The 25644-nt window shown below is 46.2% G+C and overlaps 1 protein-coding gene across 2 annotated transcripts in view; it reads right to left on the bottom strand.

Annotated features, from left to right (window-relative positions):
- The window catches only part of RFX4 (regulatory factor X4), a 164511-nt gene that overhangs the window by 2052 nt on the left and 136815 nt on the right, over window positions 1–25644 (bottom strand). For both annotated transcript variants that reach the window (XM_024732164.1, XM_024732163.1), the window contains 4 exons: window positions 21136–21255; window positions 20635–20796; window positions 9846–10008; window positions 8041–8179 (listed from right to left, as the gene is read on the bottom strand). In XM_024732164.1, the coding sequence (XP_024587932.1) occupies window positions 8041–8179; window positions 9846–10008; window positions 20635–20796; window positions 21136–21255 (584 nt within the window). The remainder of the gene's footprint in view (window positions 1–8040; window positions 8180–9845; window positions 10009–20634; window positions 20797–21135; window positions 21256–25644) is intronic.

Consider the following 25644-nt stretch of genomic DNA (forward strand, 5'->3'; position numbering starts at 1 on the left):
AGAGAGAGAGAGAGAGAGAGAGAGAGGGAGAGGGAGTGTGTGTGTGTGTGTACAGGAGGAACAGCATGTCCAAATAGATACGGATATATGGATGGATGGTTTTGAGCTTTATCATTTTAGGAGATGTGATAGGTCCCACTCCATCAACCCAAGAGAACAATACTGCCAAGAAAAACACAGTGACATAATTAAAAATAGCATTTTACAGTTGAATTCAATTATGAACTGCAACCTAAAAGCAGGCTTTTGAAGAGGAAGCAAGTCAACAGCTTCAAAGGTTATTATTAGTGCCTATCATTCAGAGAACATCTCTCTTTTTGGTTCACATTCACTGAAGTCCTAGAAGATATACAAGCAGGAAATGGTAAATTATTGGGCTTGGTGTGAATGTGGAAGAAGGAGTCAAGATAAGCCAAATGGGAGGGGAGGTGCTTTTGTGCAGGCCAGGAAAACAGGTGTTAATAGCTACAAGAAGAGGGGAAGCTGTTCTGGAAGGAATCGGGAATAAGAGGAGTGCCCCTGAAGTGCTGCTTCTTTTACATTCTTTTCAGTTGCCGAGACAGCTATGCAAATAAGCCGCTTTTAGTACAATCAGAGGGGAGGAAGGGGAGGAGCTCTGGGCTCCCTTTGCGAGCTCCGGGGTCTGCAGGCCAGGCAGCACAAAGATTTCCTTGCTGTGCTATGGGCCACCCCAACAAGAGCAGGAGCCAGTCAACAAGGGTGGCAAGGGCAACGAGTAGGGAGAGCGCCTATATGTGCTAATGTCGGAATTCTTCTGCTCCCCATCTGTCTTCCCTGACAGTTGGAGAGTGGAGCCCTGAGGGATTCGGTGGGAAGCTGCCCCCTGTGAAGGAGACAGACAGGCTGAAGCCTAGACAGCCAGGAGAAGGGGTTATGACAACAGTGGTGCCCCCTGTAGTCGAGCGGGCCAGAGGGGAACTGTTCTGCCTCTTTGAGTGGGAGCCCGAGGGGCAGCAGGGGAAGGCTGTTAGGCCCAAAGCATGCGAAGAGAACCAGCTATTCACAGGTCAAGGAGGAGGGCGCCAAGTTCTAGTAGTGAGGGTTTTGTCCTACCTAGGACAGACAACACGCCTTCCGCAGTCAGAAGAACAGGTAGGCAAGAGGGAGAAGCGCGTAGCTGGTATCTGGGAGCTGGGGGGACAAGGCACCAAGGGGTGTTGCCAAGGAGACCAGGGAGAGCGCACGGAGCCTTTCATAATCCCCAAATCAGCTGCGTGGACGGCAGCCACGGTGGACCCTCAGGCCTGGGCGGTGGGATTCTAGCCTAGGACCCATTCTAAACCCCAAAGAGACCGTACTGAGATTGGGCCCTGCCCAAGATATCAAGATCCCGGGTGTTAAATAGGTAATATTAAGAAGTATTATTACAAAATGGTCTCTAATTTTTTCCAAAAGGCGGCTTCCCCCTCCTGACAGTCTCTCAGGTAAGCTCCCCGGATGCATGTCTCTTCCCTGGCACAGAGGCCTCCTCTCTGGTCCTCTGGCCTGCCCAGCTGGTTCCCACCTCAGAGAATTTTGTCCCACATGTTGCCTCTGCCTAGAACACTTCTTCCCCACCCCTACCCCCAAGCTCCTTCCATGCTTGCCTTTTCATCATTCTTCAGACCTCAGCTCAAATGTCACCTCTTCAGAGAGACGTTTCTGGACATCCTCTCTCTCCAAGCTAAGTGCCTCACCCCCCATCTCTCAGGTCGGGATCTTAGCATCCTGCTTGTCAGCTGTCTCCTTCCACTGGCTTATATTCCTAAGCTCCTGGTGGGGCTTTGTCATGTTCTCTACCATATGCCCAACATCTGAAATGATGCCTGGCACCTAGCAGGTGCTACATAAGTTATCTGGTGAATGAACACCAGGACGTTACCGCGAGAAAGAACGTTAGGGATCATATAATCCAAGCCCACGTTGTACAGATGTACAGAAAACTAGGATCCATAAAGCGAGGCGCCACATGGCAAGCTAGTGGGAGAGCTGGCAGAAAAGCCCGGTCCTGAGCTCGTAACTTTCCTCCACATCAATCTGACTGGCCCAAACGAGGCAGGACCCACCACAACTGAACGGCAGAGAATTCAGAGAGGAAGACACTCCTTTCCTGGAACACAGCCCATTAAACTTGAATCCCTCTGTCACTCTTCCTTTAAGCTCCCCCCTCCCCTACAGACCACAGGGTCTTACAACCCTGACCAGGCCTCAGCTTGATGCTTCTGACAGAGTCCTACTTGCCTGGCTTGTGTAGGTACCATGTCACCGTGTGGACTTGGAGGCGCCTCCCCTCAGAACCCGAGAGAGTGTGTCTTTTGTGCCGAATCAAGGACCCTAGATGCAGCTGTGCCCAGGGGTTGTGTCACAGGCTCAAAAGAGTAATTGCCTGGAAATGAGACTGGCTCAAAATATCTCCAATGTGACAATAAAATTCTGTTACCACAGAATCCGGCCTGGAAAATTCTGTCCCGTTAGGTCAGCTAATTGCAAATGAGTCAGTGACTCGTCTTCCCCGTGGTGAAGAGACCATTGAGAGCTGAGAGGCTGGAGTGCCGCTGCCCGGCCTGGCCATTAAAGCCGCCAGTGAGGCCTCTCTTTAGTCTGGCGGGAGCACCCGCCTCACCTCTCACACTTCACATCCGGGTTCACGCAGGCTCCTCGGGCCCGCTGGGCACAAACCCTGGGGTCCTGAGAGCTCTGCTCCAGATAAAGGCACTTTATGTTGAGGGCCCCTAACCAGAAGTTAGCCTTTTCTAGGTCAAATCCCACACTGTTGCTACTGATGTGAAAATGGAGATGAGTCACCAGTCCCCAACCCGTGAGAGGTGTGCAAGGGGTGTCTGTGGGCACGTGTAGGTGCACGTGTGTGTGCACAAGTGGGCAAAGGTTCCCTCAAGGGGCCGTGACGTGAGTCCGTCTCAGCTGAGACTGACCCCGGGCCTCTCTGGAACCATTTTAGGAAGTGCTATTTTGAGAAGTGACTACTCACACCGAGGGCTGACTTTCCTGCACTTGGAGAGGGAAGAATGAGCCCTTTATCCCTGACCCTCGCCAAATGGACTGCTACTTGAGCACGGGTGAAAGGTGGCCCCCGTCGGGCGCACAAACTGTTTTCCTATGAAAGGCGGCTCTCACTGACCAAAGTTCTGCCAACAGGCACCCCCCACCCGGGACATAGCTCCCCCAAGACTGTGCCAGACGGTCCACACCTGCTGAGCTCTTCAGGTCAGGATTAATTGAGTTAATACATGTGAAACACTTCGAGCTTCCACACAGTAAGTTTTCAAAACGTGGTAACTATTATGGATGTTCGTCTTCTTCAAGTCATAGCATCGTGGTCCACTAATGAAAGGAAGAGCCTTAGTGACTGACCACCTGGTCCTACCTCTCACTTTACAGATGAGGGAACTGAGGGCAAGAGAGGGGAAATGATCTTCGTGAGGTCACACAGCAGCTTACTACCAGAGTAAGGATCCATTCATCCCTTCATTCATTGATGAGTATGTCCTGAGGACCCACCAAGGGCCAGGTCTGTTCTGGGTCCTGGGAATAAGATGGTCAGAAAAAAAGGACCTGGTCCCTGCCTTCACAGAGCTAGTAGAGTTGAGGAAGACAGAAATTAATTCTATAATTATGAAAATATAATAACAGTGGTGTTACAAAGGAGAATGATGAAAATATCCACACAGAGTGTTAACTATGAGCTAGGCCCTGTTCTAACCTTTATTAACTCACTCAAACCTCACAACAACCCTATGAAATAGGTACTAGAATTATCTCCATTTTTCAGATGAGGAGACTGAGGCACAGAGCTTATCAGAGGCAGAGCTGAGATTTGAACTCAGGAAGCCTGGCTCTACAGTCAGAGATTTTGTACCACTATGGTGGGCTGCTTTTATTCCCTTCGGCCCAGGATGCTATCCCAAAGTGGAGCACGCTAAGCAAACTTTGTAGCAGTCACTTGGCCACTGAGATCGAGGACCCACTGGCCCTGGGCTGGTCCACTGGAGTTGCCGTGGGAGCTGCGTGACCGGCTGGCAAGGCTGGGCCTTGGCCATACAGACGAGAAATGCGCAACAACTTTCTGGTCCACCCTAAGTGTCTTTCTAGCCAGTTTGCTTCTGGTTGATCAAATGGCGTTTAAGCTCAAGGGCCCACTTCACATTCATGGCTGCTGACAGGGTAGAGGTTCCATGAATGTGTGTTGAATGAGGCTCAGAAATACTTCGTGGCCATGTGTTTGGTTTGTTTTCTCTTTCTGGTTGGGCATGAGAATGGGGAACCTGGGAAAGGGCAGCTGATACCATCCCTTGTTCACTTATTTTGGTGTGGACAAGTGCAGCATAGCTGCAAGAAAGAAGGGTGTTTTTCTGAAATAATTCAAACCTTACCCTGTGCAACCTGATTCATCTGGACTCACTGATTGAGAAATTACGAGGATTCAAACAGGACTGGAGGTTTACCTTTGTAGTACCCATGAAGAAAGCATGTCTTGTATAAATGAGTAGTATAAACAAGGGCACACAATGCCCTATTTCAAAAAACAAATGACTTCACGTTATTTTGTGTATATAAATGCTGGGATGTCTGCGATTACTGAACTTCACAGAAGTGTTGTATCCATTCTTTAAGGCAAACCTGGTAGGCATTTACTTGCAGAAGTTAGTTTCTTGTGCTAATGACCAACTGCATTCTTTAACCATATTCTATGGTTGTGATTCTTCTTCCATTCAGACTAATCTTTTCCCCACTGAGTCTGATGTAATGAAGTGTGATATTCAGTATTCAGGAGTAGAACGGCTTGACCTCTGCTCTGGAAAGCTAAAACTAATTAACCCTGCAGTGGATTTTCCCCTATGTGCTCAACCTTAAACCAAAGTGCCAGGAAAGGAAAGAAACACAGTATCTTGGGTGTGTGATTCTTCTCTTTGGGAACTTGAAACGTATTAAGAACAGCTGCAGTAACCTCTCCAATTTACCTCCCACCCTCCAAAACACACACCATGTAGTGTTCAGTGCCACCGGCCTGGGGTTGAGATTTGGAGAATTTGCCTTTGAGTCCACTTTGTCACTTACTGGATGCATGACCTGGGGCAAATTACATTCTGAGGTTTTCCTCCTCTTTAACACCTGGAGAAAATGCCTTCTTCCTGAGGTTGCTCTGAGAATTAAGTGAGCCTCTGTATTTGAAAGTGCCTAAAACAGTGCTTGACCCATAAATGTTAATGAAAAACAAAACGAAGGATTCTTTGTCTTTAGACAGTACCCTCCCCAGGAGAAGTGCTGATCTCAGCCTTCTAACCCTAACCCTAACCCATCGACCTGGGCAGAGATGTTATATAACTAATGGCTCCCCACCCCACTTTACAAATGGAGACGAAGGTATTAAGCACCAAGTGGAGGGCATGAGCGGGTGGTGGGGGTCAGAGGTCGTGAAATGACCTTGCCCGAGAGCCACAGGACACAGTGGTGACGAGGCTGCAGGACCCTTTCACCTCCCACACCTAGTCTGGGTTCAGCGGGCTCCTCCATGGGCGTTCGTTTAGTCCTCAGCCCTTCGATTAGGACCAGCGATTAAATGATAATGCTCCAGCTGGGGACCGTTGTGGTTTCCAGGGTGGATGCTTCGACCTCTTTGATCACCAGGGACCGCGCGGTCCTTTAGGAGCCTTTGGCTTCTTTTTGTAGCAAAAGGCTTTAAAAATAACACCCCAGAAAAACCAGCCCCAGAAATTTCACGAGGAGGAATGAGGGAGTGAAGAAAGAGGGAAGGGAAGGTAACGCCAGGAGCTGTGGCTGGGATTTTCACTTGATCTTGCCAGTGTCTCCTTACTGGAGCCGAAGCTCTCCCAAAGCAGGCACGCTTCTGTCTCATTCTCCCCGTATTCTCAGAGGCTAAGCAGTGCTTGCCGCATAGTGGGCACTCGACAGTCGTGGGAGAGCGACTGAATGAATGAATGAGTGGGCTGCTTAGACTGTGTGTGACCCAGTCTATGGCAGCAGCTCTAAGTCATTTAGGGGGTCACCGTGGGGGAGCACAGACTCTGCTCCCAAGAGAAGCAGTACCTAGGGAACAGGCCTCTCTGTGTGACGCAGTTGGGACCTATAATGAATGCCCCAGATGATGATTTAGAGGAATCCACTTCTTGGCTTGTCTGGGGATTATACCAGGGCTCCCCCTGGTACTGCCGATGGAAATCAAAACAGACGCCTGTTTGCCCCGAGTGCCCGTGGACTGTGGGTACACTCTGGTCAGTGCCCTCCCCACCCCAAGAGGCAGGTCTGTGCTGACAGCTGATGTAACTGCAGCCTGCATCCCAGCTCACGTCCTGCCACCTCTGTTCTGGACTCCTGCAAGTGCTTCCTGGCAGCGCTCCCTGTTCTGCCAGGCCCCTTCCTCTCTGCTTCATTGTCCTTTGGCCCTTGCTGCAGGAACTCTTTCCTAAGCATAGCTCTCATCTTGCCTCCCAAACCTGCCGCCCTGCCTGCCACACACCACAGTTGTTTATGCTGCCCCACCTCCTGTTCACTCCTCTGTTCAATAAACAGTGGATGCCCTCTATGAGAGGTGACAGAGGCTGGTGCTTAAGAGCCTGGGCAGCCAGGGTCACACTGCCTGGGTTCAAGTCCTCGGGCAAGTTATTCTCGCTTCCTTTCTGCAAGGGTTACCGTGGAGGTGTGGAAAGTGCTCGGCACTATGCTTGGCACGGGACAGCATTCAGTAAAAGCTAGCTGTTCTTTTTGATGGGTGCTGTGACCCGGAGATCCTAGACTTAATTTCTGCCTTCAAGGAGCTCTGGGGTCTCCTGTGGGTGTCAGGAAAGTCAGTGATGAGAAGTATGCCAACAGAAGAAAGCCCAATGCACCACGTGAGTACAGAGGAGTGGCACCGAATACGGTCCTGGAGGAAGGACGAGGGCAGTGTCAGCAAGTGCCGCACAGACAGTAGGAGGCTTGTCCTGAACAACAAGCAGAAGAGGTTGAAGAAGAGAATCCCAGCCCGAGGCAACAGTATCTGTGAAGACCTGGGGGAACTGCACGTGGGCTGGCGTGGCTGGGGCAAAGGTGGGCTACGGCTGGTAGGCCAGAAAGGCAGGCAGAGCCCAGATGATCATGAGTCTTGAGAGACGTGCTAAGGAGTTGAACTTGACTTTGAAAGCAATGACATGCAAAAGAGGGACAGTGTTATCGCCAGTTGGCTTTTTTTTTTCCCCCAAAAGATTCCTCCAGCTACGGTATTGGGGATGGGACCAGAGATGGGGCAAGTTCGGTGGCATGGCAACAGATGGGAAGGCTTTTGTCATCATCCAGGTTGGATAAAGACCTGATCTGAGGCAAGGACAGGGAGCGTGCAGAGACAACGAGGATGCAGAATTGGATGGAACTGGTGACCAGTTGTGTTTGGGGCCCAGTGCACAGGAACACGTCTGAGACAAGTGGAGCACCCAACACTGGTGCGACAGGTGCAGCCACTATCCCCACTCACCAAGGCCACAGAGGAGCAATGTGGTTTGTTAGACAGTGAAGAGCCAAAGGCCTGAGAATGATCTGATAAGGGTCCATTTCAGGAGGACTCTTCTGGTAAGGTTGTGTGTTTGGGCTGGACTGAAAAGGAACAGATGTGAAACCAAGAGACCAGTCAGGATGATGCTGGCATGACAGTCCTGACAGGACTCCATGAGGGTCTGACTGCACCAGGAGTGGGTGGTGGGAGAGGACACAAAAGATTCAGTCTGAGAGTGGCTGCCCGAAAAAAAGGACAACAGACGTTGCAGCTGCTTGGCTCCTGGGAGAGAGGTCAAAGGGAGGACAGAACTAAAGACATGTGGTTGGCACCCATGTATGTGAAAGCAAGTAGGGGTGAACTCTGGCTGAGCACCCGCTGTGGGCAGCCACTGGAGGGAAGAGATGGCACTGAGGAAAAGACCGTCCTTTCCTTGGAGACACACAGTATGCAGAAAGTGCTTATTAATTGTGTTGAATTGACTAGACCTGGCACCACGCACACCAAGGCCTGGACAAGCGGGGCCGCCGACTCACCTGTGCAGAGCTCCTGTGGTACGGGGAGTAGTGGAGCGGTCCCGAGATGGCTGTGTCGTGCGGGAGGGCCGGGTACTGGCTCTGCATTGGGGGAGGATGCTGGTTGCCATAGCTCCCGTAGTTATAGCTTCCCGTGTATCTAAAACGCATTAGGCACATTGAATATTGTGAGTACCAGCAGGGAGAACAAATCAGTTTGACACCTTTAAAAATCAACCTCATCTACTTTTGTTCCTTTTTGTTCTTTTCTTCCTTTTTGTTTTCCATTTTTCTTCTTTCTGTTTCCTACCATCTCCACTCTGCGGCTTTGTTGTGATAGTCTTAAACTCCCAGGTGGGTTTTCCTCCTCCCCTCAGCATACCTCCCTCACCACCCGGCGGATGCGCAGGGAATGAAAACTAGCCCTGAGCAAAACATCATTAGTGATGGAAACCTCTTCTCCTGTTGTGGTAAAAAGCCCCATATTATAGCCTGAAGTCAAATAGGAAAAAAAGAAGAAATTAGTTTGGGACTTCTGTTTTTGTATTGTTCAGGCCTTTGCTTTCCCATGTCTCTGGTGCAGGGGGGAAACACCACGGCCAACCAGGCGTCAGCCTCCGGTTCTAAGCCTGGCTCCACCACTTCCCAGCTGTGGGACCTTGGGCTACTCGCACCCTTGTTTCTCACATCTGTACTAAAAATGCTGCACATGACCCCGAGGGTCACTTTCTATTATAAAATAGTCTTGTGGAAACATAGGATACCATTACCACTATTCTTAATAACATCTTTACAGCAAAGACGCTGACATATGATCATTGTGGGTGTCTGTTGTGCCATTTCTGCAGAGTCGGAAGCTCTCTGAAGCAATTTCGAAGTCGATTTTAAATGTGTGGGGAAATACTCTAGGAGGCCCCGTGAGGAAATGGTGGCTGCCCCACTGATGGGTCAGGGGCACCTGAGCCTATGGAATTAACTTCAAGTATGCCCACAGCCAGGCCTCAGGCTACCACGCGGAAGGGACCTGAGCGGTCCTCCTCCGTGCCCTCCTGTGTCCCCCAGAGCTGGTCTGTTGGAACCTGGCTTGTGAGGCTTACTGTACCTACATGGCAGAGTCTCATGAGAAGAAGGGCCCTTTTTAACATCATAAGTGTTTTTCAGATAACTGCACATTAGACACTGTGTGAGGAATGTCTTTTAATAAAGACAATGCAAAGTGGCAAAAGGCTGTTACCCTTTTAAATGGATCTGTAGCTTATTCATCACGGTAACATCACTACAGATTAGGGAAAAAAATATGGGCAAAATCAATGATTTATTTATTCAGGGTCCAAAGCGCCACTGGAACCCAGGGGGATTCTCTGAACCCCATGAATGACTGCTGCCCTCCAGGGACCTCCAGCCTCGGGTGAGGAAGCCCTCCTCCTATCGAGTCATAAAAGACTTGGACCCACCATGAAGCTGTGTTATAAGGCTACAAAGTGCACGAGGACCATCCAGGGGAGCTGCGGAGAGGGAGTATTCAGTTTTCCTTCCTAAAGGAGGCAGACACAGGCTCAGTCAGCCTGACCCTTACCAGCTGTGTGGCCTCGGGGAACTGGACTCGGTGCCGCCGCCTCTATTTCCTCGTCTGTCGAGCGGGGGTGACCCGCCTACCTCACCTGGTCATTGTGGGGACTGCATGAGACAGTCGTACAGGGGCAAGAGCACGCTGAGAACTCAACAGAGGGCGCAGCCTTCCTGTCCTCAGAAAACCACGACCGAGTAAACCCTCCCCTTTCAAATCAAACGTAAAAGCAAGGCAACATCCCAGGAAAGTCACCTACCCGTGCTCGTCTCTGTGGGGATAAACTGGGATCCTGTGTGTGACCGAGGAGGAAGGTACGTGTGTACTCCTCATACAGGGCAGCTGTTGGGAGTTTTCAGCTGGAGACCCTGCCGCCGTTGTCACTGTGTATGTTAGAGACCACGTGTATGACTGCATCGCTCCTGCAGAGACAAACGAAGGTGCATCAGTCAGTAACAGTTCTCACACCCCCCAGTGCTTCCTTAGAATGCTAGTGGCTTCCCATTGCTCTTCAGCTGAAAGCCAAAATCTTTATAAAGCATGTGTCTTGGTCCCTGCTGATCTCACAAGAAGCATCCCCTACCCTCTGCCTTTGTGCTCTCTGATCCAGCCACAGTAGCTTTCTTTCACGTTTTCCAGAGTACCATGAGTCCTGGCAACACAGGGCCTTGGCACATGCTGTTTCTGCTGCCTGGAATCCTCAGTTTTCCCTTAGTACCCACTCTTTCTTCATATCTCAATGCAAAGAAGCTGTCTCCTAACCCCAGACTAAGTCAGATCCCTTACTGCATGGTGGTGCCCACCACAATTTGTCATCTTACACCCATTAATGAATGTGATAGAATTAATGCCTAATTCCCCACACCAGACTGTAAGTTCCATGAGGGTAGGAGTCTTGTCTATTTTGCCCACCGTTAGGTCCCTGGTGCTTAGCGCAGAGACTGGTGGCCAAAAGATTTTCAATCAAAATTTCAAAAGGAAGAAAAGGGAAAGGGAAGACAGGAAGAAAGAAAAAGAGGGAGGGAAGGAGAGAGGACAAAAGAAAGCTCAGGGCGATGTAGCTCAGACGGGCTCCCCAGATAACTTCTCAGCACTCAACTAAACAGGTGTTAAGGATCCAACAAATTGCTTTAAGCAAAGATAAGTAGATTATTGGACTCTGCCTGCCCAGGTCTTTTTGAAGATTATTAGACAGTGACCTTAACGGTGACCTATTCCATACATATTATTAATTCCATTAATTTGCTTTTTAATTGGATACCTTGAAAGTGCTAGGGACTGGGAAAAGAAACTGACAAAATTTAAAACCTTCAAGAGGCTTAGGAGCTTTATGAGATAGAATAAAAAATGGTAATTTAAGAAATCACTAATAGTGATAATAAAGTCATCAACTTAATTTCTGATAAATTTAGAATGTTGATATAATGGAAAGGATTAAACCTATTTTAAAAGGTAGCAGATATAGGATTCAGCACCTCCTTGTAGGCACACGGAAGACTGAAGAACTGGTTAAGGGACGTCATTTTTAAGGTGAACTAAAAGAGAAAACTTTGGTCCTCCAATCCTATACCTTCTACGCAGACCATGTTTAATCTTGAAATTCTTGTGGGAAGATAAAGGAAAGGTTTTCATTTAAAAGTGGAACTCTACCATAGTGTCTCTTTGCTCTGGGTCCTAATTCTGCCATGCACTGGCTGTAAGATCTTGAGCCAGCCTCTTAAATTTTATCTGCCTTTCTTTCATAATCTGTAAAATAGGGATAATTACGCCTATTATATCATGAAGTCAGGTAAGTCATACCTTGTATGACTGTTGTGAGGATTAACTGAGATAATATATGTCAAAAAGCCTGGCACGTGGTAGGCTTTTAATGATATTCAAGCACTCTTCATTATGAATTCAGGTATTCTTACGTCAGACTTTCCTAAAGTAGAAATTTCTTTATTTCCCATTTCAGATTCCAAGGAAGAAAAGACAAGTTTCTTGGGTCAGATTCTGTCACCAGGGGTGAAACGTTTGAATAGCAACAGTGATTTAACTAATTACAGCAAACTTCTAAACCCATGTTCTTCTGCAAAATCACAAATATCCTTATCCAGCAGTATGGCTAAAAGCACCCCTTCTTGGTTTGGATATCCACACCATTATTTTCCCCCCGAAGATAATGACTTTAGCAGGCTGTGTGCTAGGTGTCATTTATAATAAATGCAAGAAGACTAGAAGGAAAAAAAAAAACCCCAAAATGATCATGTCTCAGAGGACTGGATTATGCCTGACTGCTCTCCTCTATATTTTTGAACTTCATATGAAATTATATAACTGTTGTAATTTTTTAAAATACCCTTTTTTATTAAAACAGGTTATTGCTGAGGATGGTTTTAACATTTTTTCCATTTTGCTTATCTGGATTTTTATGTAAAGAATGTGTATTGCCTCTGTGAAAAGAAAAACATTATTAAAATGTATTAAACAAATTTCACAATTAGAAATGGAATTGGAGGGGGTGGGAAGTTTGGGAAAACAATGAACCAGCCACAGCAAGCAAGTAATTAACCCTTCAAGGCCCTGGGACCTCAGGAGAGCGCAGCGAGGTCAGTGGGTATTTTAAAAGGGGCAGTCTGGGAAGCCAAAGGATTTTCTTCCCCCAGCTCCGCAAGCAGTAGGAAGACACAGTGAGAATAGCCATCACCTGAGAGAATGCAGCACAAGTTACTTTTGTGTGAGTTCCTGGAGCACAGCAACGGTTCCTTATTCATCTCTGTATCCCCAACAGAGGGTTTGCCAAATAGTAGGTGTTCAGTAAATTTTTGTTCCATTGAATTTGTTGTTGAAGGAGTAAATGCTGCTAGAAATAGACGTTATCAAACAAAAAGCTAGTGGAACTCTCGGAAAAATGGGCTCCTGTGGTCTGGGAAACAAAACCCCTAAATGGCCATGTGCCAGCAACCTAACAGATCCACTCAGGCAGGCTTAAGCAGATTAACACCTACTGGCTTGGGTGAGAAACGCTCTCTGCCTGGGGAGCAGAAAAGAACACCCCCTTGCATTCCCTTTCCTACCGGTGGGACCTCCAGTGAGGACTGCTGCTTCTTCGTTTTTAAGGAAACTAATAGAAGAAAATCTGTGCAGTTAATAGTTTGTGCTTAATTTTTAAGACAGCTCTAATGCTTTTTATTTGTTGGTAAAACAATAACAAACCTTCCATGTTTGTCTAAGTCCCATCTTTCTCTTATTCTCCCCTCCCCATTCCCCCACGTCTAATTAAAAGTCTTCAGAACAGTGGTGAAAGCCCCTGGTCTCTGAGAATCCTCTAAAGATCCTATAGGATTTGAGAATCCTATAAAGTTGTTGTCCATGTTATAGTATTGAAACTGCTAGAGAGGAATATTTTCTTTCCTTCCCATCCCCAGTAAAACATTCTTCTTCCCTGAGTTTTTGTTGTTGGTGGTGTTTATTTTTCTTCTTTTCTTGAAAGGGGTGCCTCAGGACAGGGAGGATGCTTAGAATATAAGAGGCAATCAATAATGATTTGTTAAACAAGTGAATGAACGAATGATCATCCAACATAAACCAGTTCTCATACTAGTTTCTTTTTATATATTGACGCATTGGATCTTCACAATAATCCTTTTGAGGTAAGTAGTATTACCTCCTTTTTCAGGTGAGAAAGTTGAGGCCCAAAACTTGGTCAGGTAAGTGGCAGAGTTGGGATTTGAACCCAGATCTGCCCAACTCCATAACCTTTCCACAATAACAGTTGCTTCTCACACTTGCATGTGCGTTTGCATCGCTGGGGATTTTGTTAAAATGCAGATCTGATTCAGTGGTAGATTGGGAGTTAAGCCAGCGATTCGGCATGTATAACAAGCTTCTAAATGATGACGATGCTGTTGGTCCATGGAGTACGCTTTGAGTAGCAAGCCTCTAGGAAACACTGCCTCCTATCGTGCATCGTGTACGTTCAGGGCCATTACAGATCACAAGCTGTGAGACTCTGGTACAGACTTGTGAACATTTAAACTGCTTCCTAGCCTACCTGGCCGTACCCTTCTGTCAGATTTTGGACTAAATCATTTGAACCTTTTCCCCACTAGGATTCTATGGACCATCACAGATGTTGCTCCGGTTTTGGGCCAGCCTAAGCCTTTCTTAGTACCTTCCTGAGAAATAAGCTCCTTTAAGTACGTCTAGATTCTAGAGCTGTCTTTCCCTATACATTAGCCAGTATAAATTTAAATTAACTAAAGTTAAATACAATTAAAAATTCAGCTCCTTAGTCACACTAACCACATTTCAAGTACTCAGTAGCCTCAAGTGGCTGGTATCTACTGTTTTGGACAGCTCAGATTCACAAAAAACAGAAAAACGTTTCCATCGTCACAGAAAGTTCCATTTGAACAGCTTTGTTTCGGAGTATTTGTTACTAAACAAACATTTCCTGTAACCTTCAAAACTGAGAAGAGAAAGAAGATTTTATATCTGTCTCCACTCCCACTGGCTATCATCTATCCTAAAGGTGGCTGTGCTTAAGGAGAATATTTGCTGAAGCTGAAAACCTCATCTGTTTGAGTTACACTTTACCAACAGTTCCATGGCCAAAATCTGACTGACAAAACTGACCAGGGGCAGCAAATGCATCAGTTACCAGAGAGAGAAGCTGATATGGCATGACCTGGCCCCTGTCCACCTCTGCAGCTTCCTCTCCTGCACCCTCTCCCTCGTTTATATACATCAGTCAGTCCTCACTATGCCAGGCTCTTTTCTGCCTCAAGCCTGTACACATGCTGATCCCCACTACCTAAAATGATCTTTTCTTCTCCCCAGCCTTTATGTGGCTGGCCCCTTGTCATACTCCAGGTCTCAGATAAATGTCACGTCCTCAGAGAGGCCTCCTCTGACCACCATCTATGATGGGTCCCTATAGCACTTATGACCATTCAAAATTATATATTTACCTGGTGCTTTACTTCTGTATTGACTCTCTTACCCACTAGAACGTAAGGATCATGAGGACAGCAACTGCGCCTGTTTTTCTCGCTTGTGTACCCCAGGGCATGGCACAGATTAGACGTGGAATTACTTTTCGCGGAATGAATGAACAGATGAATGAATGAGCAAATCCAAAGGTTCCAACATGAAGCCAAGCCCCTGGTGGTGTGAAGTCAGGGGCAGATTAAACAATCTATTTTCAACCCCAGCTTTTATTTCCTAATTTCATTCCTTTGGAGAAAAGGAGGCAGCAGGGATGGACGAGGAGGAATTCGCTGGCAGGGACAACTCTGGGGCTCTGTGAGTGAGTCACTGCGGCTCTGTGGCGGGGCCGCAGTGTCCACCAACTCCCACTCACTTCAGCTGCCCTCAGAATAACTGAGCTTTTGTTACTTGGAAAGACTAGCCACCAGTTATCTTTGTTACATCCTCAACTGATGCAGAGAAAACGCAGCTGGGCAGGCCAGATGTTCTACAGTTAGGGCTATTTATGAGGAATTTGCCTTTATATTTCTTTAGGCATCCTACCATCTCAATGATTTAATTTGCTGGTTTTGTGTTGCAGGGAACCCATGGTGGGAAGTTGAAAACATAAGTTTAATAGTTAACTTTTATTGTCATTGCTGAAGGAGGGAATACTTAAAATGACATCATAAACGAGGTCTTAGAACCCTTCGGGGGCCTGACTTGCACAGAGTGGGATCGTAACGTTTTGCTTTAAAAGACATTAAAGAATTGCAGCCCAGTGTCCTGTGAAGTGGGTTGCTCCGTTTGGAACCACCTGCCATGCTCCTGAAGAGGAGGAGCACCAGTTTTCCTTAAAGAAAGCTAAGGGGCTTCCCTGGTGGCGCAGTGATTGAGAGTCCGCCTGCCGATGCAGGGGACACGGGTTTGTGCCCCGGTCTGGAGAGATCCCACAAGCCGCGGAGTGGCAGGGCCCGTGAGCCGTGGCCGCTGAGCCTGCGTGTCCGGAGCCTGTGCTCCGCAACGGGAGAGGCCACGGCAGTGAGAGGCCCGCATACTGCAAAAAAATAAAAACAATTTAAAAAAAGAAAGCTAAGGTTTCTGAACTTGCTGGGCCAGGAGGAAGGTGGCAAGCCCACAACATTAGAAAAAAAAAAGGATAAATGGGCCAGATTCTACCTTGTGGAAATCTGTTGAAATGGAACCTTTTACCCAGTCTCTTCTCATGGCATTGCCACAGACTCTGACATACCCAACCAAAACTGGCCATGCATCAGGTGGTTTGGGGTGCTCGATATGCCTTCCCTTTTCCCTCTGACTTTTCAAAACAATTAATAAATACCATCCTAAAACATATTTAGAAATACATACAGGTATGGACAGAGAACTAGATACAGATATAGATGGGTGGCTATTTTCCTAGTGAGTCATAACTCATTCTCACACTACTTTGTATTCACTAGTCCTTGTGTCAAAGGTTCCCAAAAGGTTATGTGCAATGAATTAATTTTCTCCTTGTGCTCACCAGACAGACATAATACTGTTCTCTTTTTCACAGCTGAAAAATGGGGAAGTGTCCATCAACAGTGAGACACTGCTACATGGAAGAGCTGCAGATACCTGATTGGCCCTGACTCTCAATGAGCTAAACTTGATGACACGTATATCATCTGAGCAATGATATTCAGAGTCCTAGAAGCCCAACAAAGTCACTAGAGCACATAAAATTTCATTTAAGGCGTTAATAAGCTGTTTCAGCCAAGAGTTGTTTTGTTTTGTTTAATTTTCTCTACTACTTCTTCATTTCTTGCTTCCTGGCTTGGGTCCTTTTAAAAAAATTGGTTTTGCATTTTTTTTTAAATTGTTAACCACTTTAGATACTTCTTGGAAAGTAATGGTATACAAATCAAGCAGTAATTTAAAGATGGAAATAAAAATTAGCTGGTCATGAAAACCATATGCTGAGTTAACTTAAAAAAAAACATGGCAAATGCATTTTATAAAATTTATAATAATTGTTCTCCAATTTACAACATTATTCAATAAAAAACTGCACAAATTCCCAAACTTAAGAAGCCTACTATAACAGATTTCCTAAGATTTAGGTGTATATCATGGATAATTTGTGCTTTATATTGTAATAGCTATAAAACCATACATGTTGTTAGGAAATTATGTTTATGTTCCCTCCAAGACCATGACCCACAATGCATGCCAAGGTCCAGTCCAATTTAGCAATGGAGTATTTCAAAAGTGGTACTTGAGAAAAATATTACAGATAGTTTTATACAGGATAACATTTTTAATGCCCCCTGGAGATATCTGAGAACAAAGCTGGAATGTGCCAAAATCTTCAAAGGCTACACTCATCTGAAGAGAACCTGTTTCACATTTGTATTTCTAAGAAGCTACTTTTACGACTCCTGAACACATTGCACAGAAATCTCTGTACACATTTATGATATTCCTATGCCTCTATCACACCTGCCATAGCGTGAGGCCTCCAAATTGCTACAAAGAAAGCCAGCAGCAGACTCACTAGCTGGCTGAGAATGATCATGAGATCCTAGAAATCTTTCCTTCACCCTCCTCCTTCCCCTTATTTCCTTAGTGTCCTCTTGTTTGATCTGTTGCTACACTGGAAGAAAGGTTCCACTCAAATTGTTTCTGCTTCATAATGCAGAACTCTTTCATTTGCATTATTTCCCTGTTTATTTTAGAAGTAAGGATGTTATCACTGACTGACTGACATGTGTGTCTCCTGGGCGGTGGTGGGAGTACGTGGGCAGGATTATTCAGGTTAGTGGCTCCTAGCTGCTCTCACTGCCCTTCCTTCCTTAGTGAGGCAGGAGACCCCCAACTCCAGTCTCCGATGGACCCCTGAGCAGCTGCAGAGCTGTGAACAGTGCTTAAGTTCTTTTCCCTTTTTATTTTCAGCGAAAAACGTCATTCTGTACTTTTCTTCTGGAGCCTTCTAAACAGGAACTACAACAACCCACTAGGGAGAGAACATGGGAGGGAGGTGGGAGGCGGTCAAGTTCTTTCTGCTCCAAGTAGAAAACTAAATGTGATTTGAAGTGCATCTATGTAAACAAATGCAGGGATGCTCACATCTGAATTTCCACAGAAGAGGAAGACTCTCCAGCTGTGGACCCAAAGTGAAATCATCACTCCATCTAATGCCAGTTGTTGACAACCCTGCTTTTTTTCATCACTGCTCTGAAGAACCCAGTCTCCTGAGCTGTCTCTGACAAAGGGCCACTGGGTTTGTTGGCACGTTTCTGCCCCTGGCAACGTGCAAAAGAGGGCAGGCACCTTATAGGCTCTTAAACATCTGTTCATTCCCTCTCTGAGTAGCTCTGGTTCTGGAAACTTTAGTGAAAGAATTAATCAAAAGACTCCTGGAAAATGACATGCTCTCTTGCCTCCAGGCCTCTGTACTACTTACTTCCTCTGCTTGGAATACCTTTTCTCTATTATTTGGCCCCCAACCAGACCATCCAAATAGAGGCTGGAAGCCCTGCTTTGTGCTCCCTAACACTCTGACCTTTCTCCCAACTCAGCACTCGTGACATTATATTGTAACTGCTGTCTTGCTCATCAGAACCCTAACCTCTCACAATAAACTCCCAGGGTAAGGGACCACGACTCACTTGTTTGTATCACACCAGCTTTTGAAGTGTTTAGCTCACAGAAACCACTTGAGAAATATTTATTAGATAAATGAATAAATGGATGGACGAGTGCGTGAATGAGCAGATAAAAGCACCTAAATATGACAATCTCATCCTATTTGATCTTCAAAAATACATAATTTAGTTCCCAGTGTATTCTAATTAGAACTGGGATATAACTAAGCCCACGCTATGAGGGGCTGGAGGAAGATTCTAACCGGGAGGATACCCAGCTTGAGAGTCACTGTGGATGTCCATGAGAGGTGGGGAAGGCCTGAACCAGATGGCAGCAGTGGGCTGGGAAGGAAAGGGTGGGTCAAGATTTGTGTTTAGAACAACTGGCCTTGGGAGGTGTGGAGGAGAATGCCAGCCGTCTCTCCCATATCTGTCTCCCCTTCCCTGCCTGGGAACCCTATCCTACATTTCCCCACCTCTCTTTACAGTTACATGAGGCCATGTGACTAAGTCCTTGCTGATGGAATCTAAGTGGAAATGACATCCCCCAGCTTCAGGCCAGGGCTTTTTCGAGTGGGTCTTCCTCCTCCAGACCCACTCTCCATTTCCATTAGCTGGTTGCAGACCTGACAAAGCCCTAAGGCAGTGGTCCTCAAACTAGTCAGCCTCAGAATCACCTGGAGGCTTCTTGAGCAAATGGTTGGGCCCCACCCTACAGTTTCTGATTCAGTAGGCCTGCAATGGGCTCTGGTAACGAGCATTTCCAACAAGTTCTCAGGTGATGCTGATACTTCTGGTCCATGGACCACACTTTGAGAACCACTGCCCTGGGGTATGGTGGAGCCTCATACTGAAGGAACTCGTGTCTCTAAATGGCTGCATTAAAGAGAGCCTCCTCTCTGACTGCAACACCCTGCATGAAATAGATTTCCACTGTGTTAACGCCATCCATGTTTGGGTCTATCTGTTACAGTAACTTAGCCTATCCTAGCTAATACAGGAAGAGCGGAGGGAGAGGAGAGCTGGGTAAATGAGGGAGTAGAAGATAATGAATTTAATTAGCACAGTCTTAACCAAGCTCTCCACTCCAGTCTGGTCTGTTCACCTGCCCCACCCTCACCCAGGGCCATCTAGCAGAAGGTTGTTTCTGCCTTTGGTTCCCGTGTGCTCACTCCTCTGTTAGCTGAGTCCTTCTCGTCTTTTAAGGCTGCCTTTGAGTCTCACCTCTCTCCTGAAGACTCTCCTCCGCCTGCCCGGGTTCCGGTGGGATGGACAGGGTCTGCTCCTCCCTGAACTCCTATACCCCTCTTGGCTGCAGCCCTCATCTTGTAGGCACTCCTAACAGTAACCCCTTCTATCTGGATAGCAGTGCACTGTTAACAAAGCACTTTGGCTTTTCTTACCTCATCTGATCCCCACAGCAACCATGTGAAAAAACGTGGAGGTGCACACACACACACACGTGCAGGCACACACGCACTCTATTTATTATATTAGCTAACACTTACTGCAGATTCCACATCCAGTGTATCATTTCCACAAGTCTTGAGAGCAAGGACATTTGCAGAATGACTGAATGAATCAATTTGTTTATGACTGACTGTGGTGCCTGGGACCCTTCTCCACCCTTTACTTTTCCTCCTCCATAAAATGGAACAATAATTACCTTGCAGTGTTACTGTGAATATCAAGGGTCCTTTGTGCATGGTAAAGCAACATTTAGACACTAGTAACTAGCTATTATTATCCTTGTAACATTTCTTCCATTTTCAAACCTTGTCTTGGCATGCAAGATCCTGCAGGATGTGACTCCAACTTACCTTTCCAGGCTTGTAACCCTTCTTCATGACCACCTACATTTTAACCACTTTACCATTCCCCGAAAAGGCCCCATACTTCCTGCCCTGTGCATTTGCATACACTGTCCTCTCCCCAGAGGCCCTTCTGTAATACCTTTGTCAGTTAAAATCAAGTTTCAGCTCAAATCCCCTCCTTTGTGAGGTCTCCAACCAGATGGACTCTCCCCTTCCTTGGGGACCCTGTAGCATTAGCTTGAACCTCCATTATTGCCCCTGCCTTGATTCTGGCTACCATGGCTTAGCATATGACTTCCTGTCTCCCCACTTTCCAGAGATGCCTCTCAGTTTCTGGCTCATGGAGGGCTCCCTTTCTTGTTTTCAAGAATGGCTGTGTTCTGTGTTTTATATCATTTTAGTGACTTATTTTTTTGTGGGGGGGCAGTGGGTGGAGATTTTATCATGGACTTGATCTGCCAACTTGAAAACAGAAGCATAAGGAATACATACAAACTAATAAATGGATAACTGCAAGTCATCCGTAAATCCAGGAGGATACTCAGATTTTGGCATTGTTTTGGGAGGGGGCTGGAGGGAGAATGTTTTTCCAGATAGCTCTGGCTTTAAACATCAACTCCCCACTCAAAGCCTTTGAGGGGCTGTTCATTACCTGTAGTGTTGAGGCCAGTGTACTCAGGGGATGGGTTGCTGACAGGGGAGGAAGGAGGTGGCACTTCCACGGACGTGGCAGATTTTGCTGGAGAAAACGATGGCACTGGTGAAGGGGTTGGTGGGGCAGCCTCCGTCAAGATAATCTCCTCTCGGACTTCTGCTATGGGTAGAGAAAGGGTGGGTTCTTAGAGCCAAAGGTCAAGGCAAGTTGTCTTTCAGGGACTTTTAAAAAGCAAATATTCTTTCTAATCTGTGTCATGTCACTCCTCTGCTTAAAACCTCTGATGGTTTCCCATCACCATGGTGGCATGCAAGGGAATTCCCACGTACACACATGCCCACCCTCAAGAAGAAAAAGACATTATTGGTTTCCCACCATTTGACTTGTTCACCATAACTAAATTCTTTGGGATGCGGAGCTAAAGAAACACAGAGCACAGAAGTAAAGATACAAATCAAATTGACAAGGAGGACTATTCGCAGTGAAATGCCGGCTTACCGGTGCTTCCTTCTCCCTTCATGGCTCGCATGAGCTCACTGGCGCGCTCCTGGCAGTGCAGGGATTCTAACAGGTAGAGCACATAGTCATCAAACATCAAGTGAATTAGGTGAAAAGACCCTGGTGAGAGAAGATCCAAACAGAAAGGTAAGTCATGTCGGCTCGGGTGTGCCCCTCAGCCTGGTCGATAACACGTCACACGGTGCTCTGACCCTCTGTCCTGGACCCTCATTCCCTCTCAGTTATGGATCACCTTGCGGTCAGAGGTTGCTCTCCTTTGTCGTCTCCTCACCTAGCCTGGTGTTTAGCATAAAGTAAGTGTCATTAACACTGTGGCAAGTGAGTCTTTTCCTTGCTCGATTTATTAATAGGACATCATCAAAAATGGTACCTATTGAGCCATCTGTCAAAACGCTCCTGAGCTCTCACATTCGCACCAGCGTCATCCTCGTCTGGGCACCCCTCACTCTGTTCAGCATTGCTTGACATAGTGTCTTGCATTTTTCTCTCTTCCACAAGTTTATCTTATTTCCCCGACTGGACTTAAGGATATTCACGGCAGGGACTTTGCCTTCTAACTCACTGGTGTCTACCAGTGTACACAACGTAATTCCAGGAGCATAACTGACACTTTAAATTAGCAACAACGGAATTATTTCCTTAAATGTTTCTGAGACTTCCGTTTAGCACATGGTTGTTACAAAAGGTATTATGATGGAAAAGATTTGGTATCCTCAAGCAGTATTCTTCATTTTAAATTTAGAGTAGATTACTTCATAAAAAGGGATGTGAACGATCATTTTTAAAGATTTTTCCCATGTGCCAGCCTTTGTGCTCCAAGTGTTATATTCTCTAATTTAATACCTACCACCACCTTGTAAGGCAGGTGCTCTTACTCCTGTTTTGCAAAGTCAAGTACTTGTGCAAGATGACACAGTACATTACTTCAAAACCATCTTTTTTTTAAAAAAAAAAAATTTATTTGGCTGTTCCGGGTCTTAGTTGCAGCCTGCGGGATCTTCGTTGTGGCATGCGGGATCTTTAGTTGTGGCAGGCAAACTCTTAAGGCATGTGGGATCTAATTGCCTGACCAGGGATCGAACACGGGCCCCCTGCATTGGGAGCGCAGTCTTAGCCACTGGACCACCAGGGAAGTCCCCCAAACCATCTTTTCTTGCACGTCATGCTGCCACCATGGACAGTGGAAGATCCACATACGGAAGGGGCCTTCATGTCTGCTGTCATGAAGACCTCACGGATGCCAGCGTCAGAGAGGCCAAGCCTTCATCTCTAGTCCCATGTTTCCACCTCTCAAAGGGACATCTCCACATGGACATCCTGCTGTCCCATGAAGTGTCCAAAACGTCTCACCGACTATTTACAAGCTGCCCTCCTCTTCCTATTTCCCTTGAGTTTGCTTTTTTTAGAAGCCTTATGAGACTCTGGCATTATTTATTATCTTGTGATCCTAGCATCATTATCAACACCACTATTATTGTCATCATCATCATTGTCATCGCACCTCCCATTTATTGAATGTTTACTATGTGCCAAGAACTCTGCTAAGCACTTAACACACTCTCATCCTTTCACCAAACTGTGAGATAGGTGGTATTATCCTCTTACACACAAGGAAATGAGTCTCTCCATTGGAATTAAGTAGGGATTGGCCTCAGTTTGCTCTGGCTCCGAAAATCCGTTCCCATTTCCCCTACAGATCATCTGGTCCAGTCTCCTCATAGCACAGATGGGGAAAATAAAGAACATGGTCCCCAGAAGGGCCATTTGAGTTGGGCTCTATGCCTTTTCGGGTCTCAGAAATAAGGTGATGAGGGCCAGTTGGGGGCTTTTGGGTGACTCCTCTTTGGTGGAATTTATTAATTTTCTCCTTTTTAGTTGCACCTGGCTTCTTTGTGCATGCGTGCACACACACACACACACACACACACACACACACACACATTCATTTCAGATAGATTGATTCTTTTGCTCCAGAAATGTTACAGAAGAAAATCCCTGGCTTAACTCTGAGGCCACTGGATGCCCTGCAGGTCATGCACACCTACACCAACACCCCGTCTCTCCGGAGCCTGCCACCACCTATGATCCTTGTGCCCACAGAGCTCCACGTCCACGTCCCCGTCCTGCACTTTCTTCACCTTTTTCCTCCATCTCCAGGGTGCTGTGTCTGTTTTTTGACCCCACTTGGAATTCAGCAAGGTTCAGGTTTTTTTTTGAGTCATGGTGAAATGCAGACTTCCAAGACTAAACTTTCCATCTACTTCCCCAAAATGAGTCCTGTGAACCACTGAGGAGGTACAGCATTGTGGGTAACTGCATGGGTCTGGATCAAACTGCCCAGGTTGAGCTCCAGCTCTGCCACTTAGTAACTGGGACCTTGAATGAGCTGCTCCTCGAAAATGTTAAAAATAAAACCAGCCGTTTACAGAGCCCTTGCGCTGTGGCAGCCACTGGGTTAACTGCTGCAGATTTACTATTGCATTTAATTCTCATCACAACCATTTGAAATAAGCAATACCCTCCTTCTGCAAAGGAGGAAACTGAGACTTAGAGGAGTAAAGTAACTGTCCAATGTCACACAATTATTAAGTGGCAGACATGGGATTTGAATCCAAGACTGTCTGATTCTGAAGTTGTTCTTCAATCGTGCAATATGGCTCTCTAAAAGGGAAACAGTCAAACCTATTTTACAGAAGTACCATAATGAGGAAAAGTATATACTAGATGCTTAATAAATAGTAACTAAGGTCCCTTTTGCTATTAATGTTCTAACACCCTGTGATGTGACTGTTTTGTTCATAGAGTCAAAGAAGTCAAAAGATAGCATCAAATACCTAAAAGGAAAAGGTCTCCAAAATGAAGAAGTTATTTGCTGAGATTGTGGCTCTAAGTCAATAAGGATAGAAAGAGAGAAAGACACTATGAAACCGAATTAGAATGGAAAACCCTAGATAATAAAAATGGATTTAGTAGTTTTAGCACAGGCAGGCACCTTGGATCATCTATACAGCACCCCTGTCTAATAGATAAAGAAACAAGATCTGAGGTGAAGACACTTGCCTAAGACCACACTGTTAGAAGACATCAGAGCTGGGTTTGGAGGCCAGTACTCCAGGGGAAGTGTTGATTTGGGGTTTCAAGCTCTCTTCCTAATGACTCTGATCAGTTACCCAATTGGTCTGATAATTTTCAATCATCTTTCAAACAAGGAGAGTTTGTAGAGCTACTGCTTCTTGCTTATTACTATTGTGCAAAGTGCTCTGAGTACAAAGGAAACTTAAAGCTCAGTCACTGACTCCACAAAAGCTACAGTGTCCTTAGCAAAAATCAATCCTTAAGATTATTAGGTAACAAACAGTTCAGTGCCAGGGTACACAAAGACTGATGAGAGGCAGAGGGGAAGGAGGCAGGGGAGGGAGAGAGGGAGAGGAAAAGAGAAACATCAAAGACAGACAGGATAGAGGCAATTATAGCTAACATTCCTGCTTTATTTCTTCCCTTAGCACTTAACACCATCTGCTATACTATATACTGAACTTATCTTTATCACGTGCCTCCCTACACTAGATTGTAAGCTCCATGAATGCAGGGATTTTTATCTTTTTTTCTTTTCCCCACTGTTCTATACCCGGTGTCTAGAACAGTGCCAGGCACAGTAGAGGCTCAATGGTTATTTGTTGGATGAATGAGTCAAATGAGCAAGCACTGACCACTTACCATATGCTCTGTGCTAAGCCCTTTTAATTTTCCAACAACACTATGAAGGGTTTATTTTTAAATTTATTTATTTTTATTTATTTATATTTTGGCTGCATTGGGTCTTTGTTGCTGTGCGCGGGCTTTCTCTAGTTGGGGCGACCGGGGGATACTCTTCGTTGCAGTGCGCGGGCTTCTCATTGCGGTGACTTCTCTTGTTGTGGAGCACAGGGTCTAGGTGCGTGGGCTTCAGGAGTGGTGGCACGCAGGCTCAGTAGTTGTGGCTTGCGGGCTTAGTTGCTCTGCAGCATGTGGGATCTCCCTGAACCAGGTCTCGAACCCATAGTCCCCTGCACTGGCAGGCAGATTCTTAACCATTGCGCCACCAGGGAAGTCCCAAGGAGGTATTATTATCTTCAGTTAACACACGGGGGAAATGAAGTCTCAGAGGATTTTAAACCACTTGCCTAAAGTTACAGAGCTATTGAGCATCAGAGCCCGTTATGGAAAAAGGTACTAGGATAGAGACAAAAGGAGATTGTTGTTGTTATATGGTAACATAGTTAATGGCATCTTATAGAATCAAAGCATTTCTTTTTTCTTATGAAAAGTTTCAAACATATGGAAAAGTATAAAGAATTTTAAGGGAATTCCCTGGTGGTCAGGGGTTAGGACTCTGTACTTCCAATGCAGGGGGCAGGGGTTTGATCCCTGGTTGGGGAACTAAGATCCTGCGTGCTGCACAGCACGGCCAAAAAAAAAAAAAAAAAAAAAAAAATTTAAAAAAAAACC

The sequence above is a fragment of the Neophocaena asiaeorientalis genome, unplaced genomic scaffold, assembly GCF_003031525.2.
Source record: "Neophocaena asiaeorientalis asiaeorientalis breed wild unplaced genomic scaffold, Neophocaena_asiaeorientalis_V1.1 scaffold418, whole genome shotgun sequence".
Lineage (NCBI taxonomy): Eukaryota > Metazoa > Chordata > Mammalia > Artiodactyla > Phocoenidae > Neophocaena > Neophocaena asiaeorientalis.